At 44.0% G+C, this 15,743-nt stretch overlaps 1 protein-coding gene across 2 annotated transcripts in view; it reads right to left on the minus strand.

Annotated features, from left to right (window-relative positions):
- ATG16L2 (autophagy related 16 like 2) overlaps positions 1-15,743 on the minus strand; it is a 586,089-nt gene that overhangs the window by 233,662 nt on the left and 336,684 nt on the right. For both annotated transcript variants that reach the window (XM_078658598.1, XM_078658597.1), the window contains exon 10: positions 4,114-4,219. In XM_078658598.1, coding sequence (XP_078514724.1) covers positions 4,114-4,219 — 106 coding nt within the window. The remainder of the gene's footprint in view (positions 1-4,113; positions 4,220-15,743) is intronic.

Here is a 15,743-nt window from a genome sequence, read left to right on the forward strand (position 1 = left end):
GCGCGCCTCCTGGCGAGTCAGGATGGGAAATTGAGCACCCTGGGCTCAGTGGGGTCCCAGAAGCCCAAGTACCTCCTTACAGTGCTGCACAGTGTCCTACGCTGTGGTATTGCGGGGTGCACTTCACAGCGTGATGATAGGCTCTTCCTGCTTTGGCCTCCACTCTGCAAGCGTGCCACCTCCTTACAGTGCTGCACAGTCACGAGCTGCAGGATTGCTGGGTGCGCTTTAGAGAGCAGACAAGCCCACCTCTGTTGGCCACCCCGCAGCAAGAACGCCTCCTGGCATGGGACAGGATGGGAAATGGAGTCCCCTGGCATCAGTGGGATCCCAGAAGCCCGAGTACCTCCTTACAGCGTGTACAGAGTACCACACTGCGGGATTGCCGAATGCGCTACAGAGCGTGATGATGGGCCCCGCCTCTTTTGACCTCCACTCAGCAATTGCGCCTTCTGTAGAGCGTCAGGATTGGAAATTGAGTCCCCTGGGCTCTGTCGGGTCCCACAAACCAGAGTTCCTCCTTACAGCGCTGCACAGAGCCCCGCCATGAGCTATTATCTATTAGCTACTTAGAGGAATTGCAAACTGACAAAGCCTTTTTGACATTACTGCGGGCTACCCTGTCTGATGCACTGTGAGGTGATCATGGATATTTATCTTGAATGGTGTGGCTACTAATGTGATCTTGTCTGTCATCACCATTACAACACTAATGCCATTAGTAGCTCACCATGATGGTCATTGATCATAAGTAGCTCTTATTACATAAAAAATAGGCAACCCCTGGCCTATAACGATGGAGAGGGTTTTTAAACAACCGGTGTAGCCCGAGGAAGAAAGGCTATAATGCTATTAGAACACTGCACCACTCTGGGTAGAATGTTCTAAAAAAAAACAGAACAAACAGAAAGACAAAACATTGGAATGTTGCAGGAGAAGGTCTGTGCCCGCCATTATTGGTCTTAATCCCGAGTTACTTCCTTGTCTTCAATGTTGAACCTAACATTTCGATGTTCTATTAAAATTAATTGCAATGTGGATTTGGGAGAAATCGTAAAATTAAGATTTTGACTGACAGAGCAGATAAAGCTTGGAAAGCAAAAACACAGAGCACAGGATTCAATCAACTCTTTGCAACCTCATCTGGGGCCAGATGTAGGTAGGCTTTTACCGATCGGTAACGGCCGAAATCGGCCGTTACCGACCGGTAAAAGCCTTTTCCTATCTAGGAGGCTATTTTACAGATTCGGTAAATAACGAATCGGTATTTACCGAATCATCATTTACCGAATCGGTAAATGAGATTTAAGAAGCACTGTAAACAGTGCTTCTGGGCTTTAAGAATTCGTTATTTACCACCAACTATTAGTTGGTACTAAATAACGAATTCCTATGTAAATGTCTAAATGTGCATTTACACCTGTGCCATGTGACAGACATACATGCCCTTAGGGCATGTATGTATGCCACATGTGCACACCAGCACTAATCAGGGGTGCAACAGGGTGTCAAAGTGACACCCTGCCACCCTTGAATTTTTCAGTATTTACCGATTCGGTAATTGACATTCATTCCTATGGGCCTCCAGGCCCATAGGAAAGAATGGCAAATACCGAATCGGTAATTACCGATTCGGTAAATACCGAATCTTAACGATTCGGTATTTTTTACCGATTAATTACCTACATAGGATTTACCGATTCTAAAATACCGAATCGGTAAAGTTGGGTATTTTAGAATCGGTAAAACCTATTTACCTACATCTAGCCCCTAGTGATTTATATTTAGCCAAAATGAGGTTTGCTTTAAAACCCATATTTGGGAGGGGGTGGAGCTGCAGACAAGCATCAAGAAAGACAACTTTGGTAAGGAGCGGTAAATATTGCTAATGTTGACGATTACATCTAATCTGAAGAAATCTCTTTCAAGGGTCTTTAAAGAGATTATTATTTCTTTCCATTAAATAAAAAGAACTACATGTTGCTAAACATGAATTAGCGACAGAACAGAATATTCTGGAAAACAAATCTGGTGAAAGTAAAGAAAAGCAGTAGAACAATTCTTTAACAACTCTTTCAATGTGGTATATATCAGTTTCTTATATCATACATTAGTTTGCGGATCTGGCTTACAAACATCTTTCTAGGTAGCAGCAAAAAAGGAATGGGAGAAAAATAATTATGAGATCTAGATATTCAATATGTCAGACTCCGTTTGGGGGGAAATGGCTGTAGCGGGAACTACTGGGTCACAGTCGTGTAGCAAGGGGTCAATAATCTCAGATACCCGGGTGACCACCCTACTACGATTCGGCAAACTTGGTCAAGTACAACACCTTTAGCACTACAACCCCTTCAGAACTTGGCCCTCAAAGGTAGTGATGGTGAGCAGTTACAGGCTTCTCGGGGAGATTGGAGTGGGGGTATAACAGGTATAGCACTCAACAGATACTCAACATTGTACAAATGTGGTTGTCCAGCACAGTGTTTATCTTTGTAAGAGAAGTATTTAGATACACAGTAAAACTCAATACTACACACAACACCACATTTATCAGGTGCTCAAGCATTTCTGTGTTTTACTACTGCTACTGCTTTACTACTTACTACAAGGAAGCCATCTCTGCCCTCTTCCACAGCCCTTACTCTAAATTTCAGCACCAGTGCAGTACACCCCCCTTGGTCTAGCAGGCACTAGCAGGCATTCAGCCTCTCGGTGTTTGTCTCAAACACAGTTGTGGTCTGCCTTAGGCCTGTCTCAAGCCTCCCACTTTCCAGTCCTGGTCCTCCCAAGGTGGAGACGCAGTGGGTGTAGGTGCGTCAGTGTCTCTTCCACTCCTCCGGAGGACACCCAGGCCATGCAGCAGTGTCTAGAGGCAGGCGTGTGGCGGTCTTCATTTGAGAGCCCGCTTCCAGTCATGGCATAAGCGCAGCAGCCACAGTCACACAGGCACAAGTTCCTTGAGCAGCTTCTGTTCTAGTGCCATAGCCTGCATAGGAGCGCACAGGCACGCATTAGGCAAGTGTCACTGGGCTAGCCATGATGCAAGTTCATTCGGGCAGACGTGTCGAAAGTACCACAAGTTTACGCACGTCTCTTAAGTGGCATAAACTTCTCAGGCACAGTTGGGGCAAGTGCCACAGATGCTTCAGTAGGGTTGAAGGGGCAATCTACTCAGGCACACTACAGCAGTGCCCTAAATCCCCAGTGTGAGTGACCATCTTAAAGCTCATACCACAGCAGTTATGCTGCCACACGCCTCTGGCAGACTGATCCACAGCACGAGGGTCAGCTGCTCTTGGCCACACAAGTAGTTCGCTCCTTCTACTAGGCTGGCTCACTCCTTCCTTCTTTCAGGCAGAATCTTCCAGATACTCCAGGACAAGGCACAGCTCTTCTTTCCGGTCAGATACAATGTGATATCCCCTCACCTTTCAGAATCTAGCTGTCAAGCAAGCACCAGATCTGTAACAGTGGGACGTTATATGAGGGGGCCCTTATGCTATCACTTCAGTGACCAAGGGAAGGAAAGTCTGCTTACACTGGAATAAAAAAAAAAACCACGGTATGCTACCATGACCACACTACGGGCCTTAACCCGTAGTGCTCTGTCACTATGGAAAGTACGCTTTGCGTGCCCCTCGAAGTCGATGACCGGACACACATCAAGGGACAGGTCTATACTTCACGCACATGATAAATTAGGTTGAGGCCAAAAATAACAAAAACTAGGGAACCAAATACTCGCAGTTGGGCACTCAGGAGAGGGGACACGACTGTACCCATGCAGGGGACATTTCCTTCCCAACACCATATATGTTACATTAGCACACAGCATACTGGGATTTGTGTTAGATGTTACTCAGTTCATTAAGTTGTGTACCACATTTAGGGCCCGATTCACAGAACTAACTTAAGACAAAATCCTAAACTTACTACCATTTTGGTATTCACAGAAGGCACTTAGTCATTTTGGTATTCACAGAAGTTAGGACTCCTAACTTTAGGACTCCTAAACGCCTTCTGTGAATACCGAAAGTCTTAACTTTCGGTATTCACAAAGCCTCTAAAGCTTGTAGAGCCTCTAAAAAACAAAGCCTCTAAAGCTTGTACCTCCTACGATATCCCAGAGATCGATTTTTCGGCTAGCGCCTCCTGTGGCCAGCAGCTTTGAATTAGGACTGAATTTGACGGCATTCACTTCTGAATCGAAGGTATCCTGGAGGAAGACATCATAAAAAATATTTATGGTTAGAGATTGATAGCTCGAAATTCTCCAACTGTGTCAAGAGCCTAAAATAATTCTCTTTACAATAAATGTAAGAAACAAGGATTAAGAACTTTGACGAGTAATGTACAGTAAATTAGATTCTCAAGCAAGCAGGAGAACAAAATCATTATAAGGAAAAGTTAGACTTCGAGGAGCCTTTGAGTTTCCTCCTTGCTTCTTACTTGATAACTTGTCTATCTCATTTCAATGCATTAGATTCAGATGCTTTCCATCCTATTCTTGCACTTGTTCTGCTCAAGAAGCAATTCAGCCTCACTGTTTTTGAGTGGATCAGTTGTATTCTTCCACTGCTAACATTGTAGCTATACTATTTGAAAATGTGTCCACTTGTCCCCAACACACTTTGTTTCCCCAAAGGCCATATCTTTTAATGGTTTTTTAATCATTCAAACTAGGCTGCTTAGTGTGCACACAAGTACACATGCTGTGGTTACCTTGAAATGATTATAAAAAGTTTTAAATGAAACATTGCAAGATGACTGGTGTACATGCGCATGCCCATTGGCTGCTGCTCAAAGCTGTTTCTTAAGCTCTATGGAAAAGTATTTCCAGATGGCTTTTCCATAAAGCTTTGGAAAAGTGTCCCAAATTAGGGAACCATTATTGTGCATGCACAGTGGTCATCTGAGGGAGAAAAAAAATTAGGAGAGCAAATAGGTTAGCGCCCTGTATCACATGGTGAAACCAAATTGGCTTTTTCAATGCTCATTAAAAAGGAAACATGACAGAAATAAAATTGAATGGAAACGGATGGGCAGCAACTTTGTTAAGAAAGGAAAGACTTCAGGCCAGATGTACGACCGTTTGTGCATGCGCAAACAGGTTTGCAAACCCGTTTGCGCATGCAAAAACAGCATGGGCCATGTACAAAGCCTATTTAGCAAGTCAGCAAGTCGCAATTTATTTGCGACTCGCTAAATAGGGTTTGCGACTCGCTATTAGGAAGGGGCGTTCCCTTCCTAATAGCGAGCGCAAGCCCATGTATGAATATTTTTTATTCCTTCAATTGCGGTCGAAAAACACGTGCAAATTACAACCCTCTTCAAGAGGATGGTAATGCATTCGAGGAAGGGAAGGGTTATCCAGGTGACCCCTTCCCCTTTGCAAATGCAGGGGAAAATATTTTTTTAAGGGCAGGCAGTGGTCCCAGGGACCACTATTTACCCTTAAAAAATGAAACTAAAATGTTTCATTTGTTTTTTAAATGCATCCAATGCATTAAAAAAAACTGCTTTATTTAAAAGCAGTCCCAGATATGGTGGTCTGCTGAGCCCAGCATGCCACCATAATATGAAGGCCTGCCATTCTTAATGGGGTCGCAAATTGCGAGAGGTTCATTAATATTCATGAGCCTCTTAATTTGCGACCCCATTAAGAATTGCAAACAGTGTGATACACACTGTTGTACATCCAAAATAACGCCTCGCCAATTGCGAGACGTGTAAAACTCACATTTCGCAAGGTGCTATTTTGCGTGTCGTACATCTGGCCCTTCACCTTTAATGGAAGCAAAACTCTTGCAAACTTCATTACTATTTTTTTGCAGTTGATGTTATTTTTTTTTTTTATAGCACAGCAGCATCCTAAGTCATCTCAAATAACACTTCACTGAAGGGTGCTTCAGAGAATTAGCCTGTAGATTTTCCTTTACACCAGACCTCTGAACTAGTGCTACCGCATGTATCCCTGATGTGTGGGACAAATGTGGGTAACTATGGGATCCAGGACCCATCAATGAAACATTCTGCTGGAGCACAGAGCACTATATCCTGCCCTCAACCTTTTTCAGTTCCTCTTCATAATTAAATTGTGTTTCAAAGGGACATCCTAGTGCAATAAAACAGGGGGAATTACCTCTGCGATATCTTTGATAGGAACTTATCGCTTGTGTCTTAACCGCTCCATGAAACTTGCCTTTTAATGCCTTACTGGTTGTTTAACAGCCACATCAGTTTACCTAGAAGATCCTCCTATTAAAGATATCGCAGAGGTAATTCCTTTATAACTAGTGCTGCTATCAGTATCAACACAAGCGCTACGTCTAGATGATATACTAGATCTATTAAGATTTTACTAGACCAACATGGCTACCTGATGAAGGCGTACCATGGAAACGGGCGTAGAGATACGAATTACGTTAGCCATGACCACACTCTTTGATTGTTTAAAATAATGTATGTATTAAATTCATTATCTTGATTCTAATTTACCATAGAAGTTTATGTTGATAATTATAAACATCATGTGTGAAATGCTTTATTATGTTGTATCATTAGGCCGTGTATGAATGATTAAGTATGTGTGAATATCATTAGTATCAATCATACATTCATTTTGTACCTACAACATAGGCCAAGATAGAAATAGCATGTCCATCCAAAAATATTATTGATGTTATTTTTTGTCCTTTTTCTCTTTATTTAAAACGATAAAAGACTTACAAATCTATGAAAAAAATATTTTGTAACAATAATAAAAATTATATTTTTGATACTCTCCTCTTGTCTGGTCACATATTGTCTTGGTACATCATAGGCCCACTCTTAACCCATTTCCTAAATGTTTTATTCACATACAACAAACATCGCAGTATCATTTAGTGAAATAAAATGCATAACATGCAAGAAAAGAAGAAACAAGGCAATCCAAAATGAGATTAAGACAATGAGCTGCAAAAAGATTTTTTGGACAAATTAGATAAACTATATAAAACTGTATAGCCATATACAGTCTCAATGAATACAATCAAAAGGGACATTCAGCACGGGTCCTATGTCACCGCAGTTTCAAGAGGCATCCTACATAATCTAAAGTCTACCTCCAGCGTAACATTCAGAGATGTATATCCTGTGGAAAACCACTGGAATGTAATGCACACTCCATTAGAGAAGCCAATTGCTGTGTCAGCTGCATTTTACTCATCTAGTTCCACTAATTAAGACTATTGAAGGGGTGTCACATGATGCTTCACTTTTAGTATTATGAAGATGAATGACTTGACCAGAAGCGAAGAAGTCTGATGCTGTAACGCAATTAATAGTAAGCAAAATACACTATTTCTCTTGCAGAGAAGAACGTTTCTCCTCAGATGGATATACTTGTTCTCTAATGTGGCTATACTGTATTCAGCAAATACCGCAGGTACTGAATGATTTGTACCAGGAGCTGAATACATTTTAAGTACAAATCTTGAGAAGAAGGAGTCAAAGAATTGAAGCAGTTGTTTGACGATCATCTTCAGCTTTTTGTTGAGCCAATGATTCTACAAGCCATTCATCTAGGGAGGGGTAAAAGGAAAATGCTACTTACCAGTATGCATCTGTTCTTGGCATGTAGAGCTGAAGAATATCATACGTTTGCATAGATCGCCATCTGATGTAGGGCTCGGATGCTTGCACCTTGTTGTCTTGGAAGAAGTATTTTGTAGTCATGTGATAGGTGACTCCTCCCTTTGACGATAGTGCTCATGGGCATCGACTCATCCTTAGATTGTGTTACGTCAAGATGGGAAATGATGGAGTTTGTAAGAAACAGAAAAGATGTCCATGTGAATGTATCTATGTAAGATAACACTGGAACAGATACAGGTTCCGGGTGGGCGTCTGATATTCTGCAGCTCTACATGCCAAGAACAGATGCTTACTGGTAAGTAGCATTTTCCGTTCAAGGCATATGAGCTGCAGAATTCATACTTTTGCATAGACTGTACAGCAGTGTCTCCCTTTGGGTGGTCACCTGTATCTGTTGCAGTGATTTGGAAAAGTGTTTTAAGAACAGCCTGGCCTACAGAAGCCTGTAGCTTCGCCTGCACATCTACACAATAGTGTTTGGTGAAGGTGTGTGCAGTAGACCATGTCGCTGCTTTACAAATGTCTTTATGGGGAATTTTCCCTAAGAATGGCATGGAAGCCCCTAGTTTGCGTGTTGAGTGTGCTATAGGGGGAATGGTTAATGTGCATTTTGCCTTCTGGTAGCATTTTTTAATGCATTTGACTATCCACCTGGCTATTCCAGCTTTGGAGATGGGGTTTCCTTTATGAGGGGAGAGAAAACTACAAACAGTTGGCTTGTCTTTCTAAAAGGTTTAGTCCTGTCAACGTAATAAAGTAAAGCTCTTTTGACGTCAAGTGTGTGAAGAGCTCTTCTACTACAGAATGCGGTGTTTGGAAAACCACTGGCAACTCTACAGATTGATTAAGATGGAAAGGAATTTAGGATTTGTTGTAAGAACCACCTTGTTTCGATGTATTTGTAAGAATGGTTCCTGTATGGTTAAAGCCTGGATCTCACTTACTCTCCTGAGAGAGGTGATTGCAACAAGGAAAGCTACTTTACATGTAAGGAACTGCAGTTCACATTTGTGTAAAGGCTCAAACGGGGGACCCATGAGCCTAGTAAGGGCAATATTTAGGTTCCACACCGAAGAAGGAGGCAGTGTAGGAGGAATTATCCTTTTAAGGCCTTTCATAAAGGCTTTGATAGAGGGTACTGTGGCGGTTCAGAAGGAGGGACTCGGACAACAGAGCTAGGTAAGTGTGGTTTTATTTTTATAAACGTTTTTTTCTTTCTTTGAGTCTGTCTTTCACGTGCTAACATGGCAGGGTCCAAGGTGTCAGCGAGGGCGCGGAATCTACGAGGACTGGTCTGTCTTCTCTCCTCCTCTGGGGTTTCCAGGCTTCTCTCTCGGGCCGGGTTCCAGCGCCACATGCGGGAGAGAGAGAAAGGCTTTAGCGCTTTGTTCTATGGTCTACGATTCCCCTTGGGACCCTCGGGAAGTGCAGACACTGGTGACTTTGGTGCTCTGTACTATAGTAGGTGTAGGGTAGGTGAAGGAAACGTGGTGAGGATCGTAGGGCGGGGGGGTCGTGGGAGAGATAGGGTTGGAAATATGGGTCGGTAATTACACTATTTACACGGCGTTGCCACGCCGCCCCAGCCAACCTGTTACACAGTCACGCACCTGTGTGAGCCACACTCCTCCATGGGTGTGGCTGGGCGGTGCTTGGGAACGGTGGCCACCAGGCACAGCTACTCCCGCTCTCCGCTCCTCCGCAATGTCCTCGCTCGAACCTTCTCCGTCCTCCGCAGTCTCCCTTCGCTCTCCTCTCTTCCTCCAGGTGTCGAGACACACCGCCTTCTTTACTTTCTGCTTTTTGTTTACTCCTCCGGATGCCTCGTCACTCTGGGGCGTGTACGGCTCCTCCAATGGGTTAGCTCGGCATAGCAGCGCGTCATAAGCGGGAGTGCTTTCTCTTTCTCTTTTACGCCCTTGAAGGTACAGTTTTCCTAGGGTGCTTGTAATTGGCTCCACCACGCTTCGGACTCCGTTTCCCAGGTGTCCTGAAGCGATGAAAGAGAGGGGTTATCTTTGTCAGCTGCCCACCAGTCTTTGTCAGTATCGGTCTCCACCACCCCACTACACTACTCTAAACAATGACAAATGTCTGTTTTGTAGGTAGGCGGCAAGGGCAGCCAGATGTAATCTTATGGATGAGTATGCTAGATTACATCTTTGTAGATGCAGCAAATAGCAAATGATGTTTTGAATTGAAGCCTTTAGTGGGCCAATTTTGTTGTTATTGCAGTAAATGACGAATCGTTTACATTTTGCTGCATAGCAAGCTCTAGTAGTAGGGCGTCTGGCTTCTTTGATAATGTTCATACAGTCCGGTGGGAGGTTAAGGTAACCAAACTCTCGGACTTCAGTTGTGCTGGATCTGGGTGCCTTATCTCTCCCCGGTTCTGCATCAGTCGCTTTGGGGAGAGATATAGTTTTTGGTGTGGAACTACTGAGAGTTCGAGGAGTGTTGTGAACCATGGTTGCCGTGCCCATGTGGGAGCAACTAGGATGATCTTGAGAGGCTGTTGCTTGAGCTTGCGTACTACTAGCTGAATGAGTGGCAGTGGCGGAAAAGCGTACACAAATCTGCCTGACCAGTTCATCCATATCGCATTGCCCTTGGACAATGGGTGTGGAAACAGGCGGCAAAGGTTGGGCATTTTGCGTTTGCGTGTGTGGCGAACAGATCTATGTATGGGTGGTCCCCACATCTAGAAAAATGGTTGAAGAACTTGAGGCTGAAATTCCCATTTGTGTATCTGCTGTGTTTGATCCGCAATGTGATTATGCACTGCTGGAAGATTTTCTGCCAGAAAATGTATGTTTTGCGTAATGGCCCATCTCCATATGCTTTGCGCTAGATGAGACAGCTGCAACTTTAACACTAGAAATATTGCTAGTAATTCTAGGTGATTGATGTGGAGCACTTTTTGTTGAGTGGTCCACCTGCCCTGAATTGTGTGGTTTTGGGAGATGGGCTCCCCAGCCGGTGAGTGGTGCTTCCGCTGTTAGCACTATCTGTGAAACTGGCTCTAAGAATGGCCACCCTCTGGAAAGGTTTTATGTGTTTCACCACTGCAGAGAAAGATGTGTGCAGCTGTCCACCAACACCAGATCTGTAAGTTGACCTTGAGCCTGATTCCAGTGCTGTGTTAAGCATACTTGTTAGGGGCTCATCTGAAGTCTTGCATGAGGTACTATGAAAATGCAAGAGGCCATCATTCCTATAAGCTGCATAAACACTCGTGCTGGAAGGGAGTGTTGGGGTTGGAATTTTGTGATGAGGGTTTGCATACTGGCTATCCTGGCTGGAATGGGGTATGCTAGAACCTTGAAAGTGTCTAACATTGCCCCTAGATACTGATGTAAGTAGGAGGGCTGTAGATGTGACTTGGCATAGTTTATTGTGAACCCCAAGTGGTGTAGCAGCTGGGTTGTTTGGCGAGTGTGATGAACACACTGACTGTGTGACTTGGCTTTTATAAGCCCGTCATCCAGGTATGGAAACACATGGATCTGATGTATTTGCAAATGTGTGGCTACTACTGTGAGATACTTAGTGAAGACCCTGGGTGCTGTGGTTACTCTGAATGGGAGAACCTTGAACTGATAGTGTTGGCCGTCCACTGTGAACCTTAGATATTTCCTGTGAGCAGGGTGTATGGAAACATGGAAGTAAGTGTCCTTGAGATCTAATGTGGCAAGGAAGTCGGCTTGTTGCAGTAGTGGAAGGACCTGTTGGAGAGTGATCATGTGGAAGTGATTTGACTGTACATAGAAATTGAGAGGTCTGAGGTCCAGAATTGGCCTGAGAGTACCATCCTTTTTGAGGATTAGAAAATACAGGGAATAAACCCCTGTCCCTTGATCTTCTAGAAGAACTGGTTCTATTGCGTGTTTTTGAAGTAGTGGAGGACTTCTTGTTTCAGAAACATTAGATGTTCCGTGGACATTGGACACTGTTTGGGCGGTATGTTGGGGGAGTTGCAGTAAGTTCCAGGTAGTAACCAAACTGGATAATTTGTCTTACCCACCTGTCTGTAGTGATTGAATTCCAGACAGGTAGGAACTGGGAGAGTCTTCCTCCGACCGGAGTGGAATGGTCTGGAGGGAGTGGAGGGAAGTCATTGTTTGTTAGTGAGGAGGTGCGAGTGTTGTTAACTCGGCCTCCCCCTTTGTTGTTATTTCCCCAGTGCCAACCTCTGCAATATCCCTTATTTGGGGATGTTTGTGTGGGACTTTTGTAGGAGGAGGAAGCAGTGTCTGTGCTGATATTTTTGGACGCCCCCCTATAAAGGAGCGACGAAAGGACCCTCTTGCAGATGGAGACTGTAATGCTCCCATGGATTTAGCAGTCTCAGTATCTTTTTTCATTATCTCTAAAGCTGTGTCTACAGCTGGGCCAAAAAGTTGTTCCTGATTGAACAGCTGATTCAGGATAGTAGTCTGCACTTCTTGTTTGAACCCAGAAATGCGCAACCATGCATGCCTTCGTAATAACACACTAGTGTTGATTGATCTAGATGAAGTGTCTGCAGCATCGAGGGCACATTTAATGGATGCGTTTGCGATTAATTTGCCCTCCTGAATCAAATCATTGGCTTTGGCATTGTATTGGTCAGGCAAATGCTGCATTAGGCCCTCAAGTTCGTCGTAGTGAGCCCTATCGTATCTGGCAAGTAATGCTTGTGCATTAGCTATCCTCCAGTGATTAGCTGCCTGGGAGGCAACTTGTTTGTCTGAAGCGTCTAGTAATTTAGACTCTTTGTCTGAAGGTGGAGCATCACCGGAGGTCTGAGAGTTGGCACGCTTCCTAGCATTGGTCACTACCAGGGGATCTAAGGGGAATTGGCCTTTAATGTAGGTGGGATCATTAGGGGCGGATTTATATTTTTTATCAATCCGAGGATTGAGAATCCTGGTCCTGACAGGGTCTTTGAAGACATCTGGAGCATGTTTGACACCTTTCAGCATGGGTAATGTTTGTACTGTCCTTTACATCTGTGCAAAAGTGTTTACCAGGAAATCTTCCTCTGTGGGATCTGAATACATTTGAACGCCATGATATGAACTGACAAAAACCAATGGTGTCATCTGGGGGAGAGGTACTTGTTGGTTATGCATCTGGATCAGGAAGGAATGGAGGATCTACTGGGTCATTGTAGTCATCCCATGGGGCCTATGGCCAATGTGTGGCGTGTCCAATTTCCTTTTGTTCTTCGGGATACTGACAATATGGCCTGTTTTAGGGTCCACATGCACTGTTTTCTGTTAAGGATTGATGGGATCTGGTAGAAACAGTTCTTCCTCGTTGGCGTCTGCTTTCGACGCCGATTTTTTCGGTTTCGATTTCTGCACTGGAGCCTTAGAAGGGGTTTTTGGGTCCTTCGGCATCGAGTACAAAATCTTTTTGGGATCCGAAAGTTTTTGAGGTGTCTTTTGATCCGAGGCCTTTTGTTCTTTCAGTGCCGAAGTGCTTGGTACCGAGGCCTTCTTTGAGACATCGGGATGTGTTCCCGCTTTCAGCACCGAAGGTGTTTTTGGGGTACCGACATGCGGCTTGCTTGGTCCCGCGCCGCCAGAAGGCTTCTCCTTGGTCTTCGGAGCAGGACTTCTGAAGTTTTCTTTCGATCGCGACTAAGGCCTTCAGGCGAAGTCTTGACCAGAGCCTTCTTTGTTTAGTGTGGGGTTGGGGCAGGGGCAGCTGTACTCACTCGTTGACCTGTAGTGAAGTGGTCATCGGAGTCGGAGTCATCTGCTTCGGATACGATGTCGAAATCCTCCGAATCCTCTGCCTCTGGAAACGTCAGGGCCTTCATCGAAGATGTCTTCTGGCACCGGTGCAGCCTGTTGTGCCATAACGTGTCGTCGAGCCCACCGATCACGGATGGCCTTCTTGGAGCGGAAGGAGGCGCAGGCTTGGCAATCTTTCTCTTCGTGTTCGGGCAAGAGACAAAGGTTGCAGACCATGTGTTGGTCGCTCTGTGCGTATTTAGCTCCACACTGGGGCCATTTTTTGAATGGAGTCCTTTCCATTAGCCCTAGGCCCGAATGAGGTCGATAGGCCCAGCGGCCCGCGTAGACAACCGGAATCAAGTATTTGAGTTAGCTCGTCGAATGGTTTGCAGGTCAAAAAGGTTTGGAAAACATGGCATCGAACCGGAGCGCTGAAGTTTCATACGAATCCTATGGCGGAAAAAAACAATCTGAGGATGGAGTCGATGCCCATGCGCACTGTCGTCCAAGGGAGGAGTCACCTATCTCGTGACTACAAAAGACTTCTTCCAAGACAACAACAAGGTGCAAGCATCCAAGCCCAATACCAGATGGCGATCTATGTAAAAGTATGAATTCTGCAGCTCATATGCCTCAAACATAGTATTTCCAAGATGTTTTTCTACCACTACCATGGACTTTACAACATTCACGGTGTTGATATAAGCATTAATACAGGGACTTTGTACTCATAGCATCCACACCCTACAAACAGCAATGTTTTGGAATGTTTAAAGTATGCACAAAGTAAGTCGCTGCCACATTCCGAGAAACGTGTAAGAGTTGACAGAAGATCTGATGAATGACCACCTTCTTGAAGTTTTTTTTTCTGATCCACGTCTTCACTTCTTGAGATCAAGTATATGTCTGAATTCTTGTGCCAGACTTTTCTTTTCTACCTGAAGAGTAAAGCCCTTGCTTTTACATAGACAGCCAAATCTTTCTGCAGTTCTAGAAGGTAGTAATTGTCAGCCATTTTTGAAACAACAGTAAATGGAAGAATCTTCAGCCTACAGCGCATAGGCATGTTGCAAAATATTCTGCACTCATATAGTCTTGGAATCTTTTTTCACTCTTAAAGATGGCATGTGATGCTTCCACTCCACTAAATGGATGAAGTAAGAGGTGGGAAGGAAGGACTCACTGCTCGCTTGCAATGGTTCCTGTCGCTCAATGCACAAGTGATGAATGTGAAAGACAAGTTATTGTAGCCGTGCAAAACACTATTCAATGTGTCACTGGCACAGAAGTTAGGTTACTAACAATCCCATAGAGTGATCAGGGACACCATGAAAGCAGCAACAACCTTATTTTGTTATTCACAGTATCACACACACTGTACTAAGAAGAATGAACACTTAAGTTAAAAGTATTTATTACTATAGGAACAATCTGTTTCTTAGCACATCCAAAGCAACTACACAGAATATTATAAAAACAGCAACAAGACAAGTTACAACTAACAAGAATATAATGAACATTTCCAACACTGTTAAAATGTTATTTAAAATGTTTATCTGGAACCTAACCCCCTAATTCCTACTTCTACGCTCTATACTATGAGAGCATGGAATGCAGTGCAACTTGCAATCTAGAGTTTCTTAGGGAGAAGAGATACACTGCATACCTTGTTGACAGCAAAGGCTGTTTTTATCAGCGGAGACGTGAAGACATGGTTCCCCGTGGAGAACAAACACCAACTACGGTAGCAGTCAGTCAGGCTTCCTCAGAGACTTGGTTTTATCAGCTTCAGTCTTCAGGTGAAATGCATCAACTGCGAAGTGTGCTGACAGCAGGTGGTACCATCTCTGACTGAATCGTGGGTGATAATATGTGCGAAGGAGCATTGCTGGCAAGTGGTCAAGTGCCAGTCCATATATTCTAAATCTTAGCAGATATCGGAATTTCTGACATAAGTTTAGGAATGTCTGACACATTATGTGCATTAAGGGATCCGTCCCAGAATTTTACTTATGAACATATAAGGCGAAAGGATTTCCATTCAGCGGACATAATTTTGGTTATATGTCTGTACGTATTCTTATTTGACCTTGTCATGGTGAGGAGCAGACATGTGACCCAGATGAATGTTGCATTAGATATTGTATACATGTCATTAATTGAATTGAACACTAACACAGTTCCAAGAAAGATACGGTCTGGCAACATCTGCGTTAAAAGGCATCGTTGGAGTACGCACTATGCAAGGGCACCATGCACAAACTACATTGCTCATTAGTTCAGAACTGTCTTGTCGTTTGGGAATAGCAGCAGCAATCTTTTATGTTTCCTCATGGTCCATGGCATTTTTGTTAGCAATCAAGATGTTTACTTGCT

Source organism: Lissotriton helveticus, chromosome 8 (genome assembly GCF_964261635.1).
Source record: "Lissotriton helveticus chromosome 8, aLisHel1.1, whole genome shotgun sequence".
NCBI classification, from domain to species: Eukaryota; Metazoa; Chordata; class Amphibia; order Caudata; family Salamandridae; genus Lissotriton; species Lissotriton helveticus.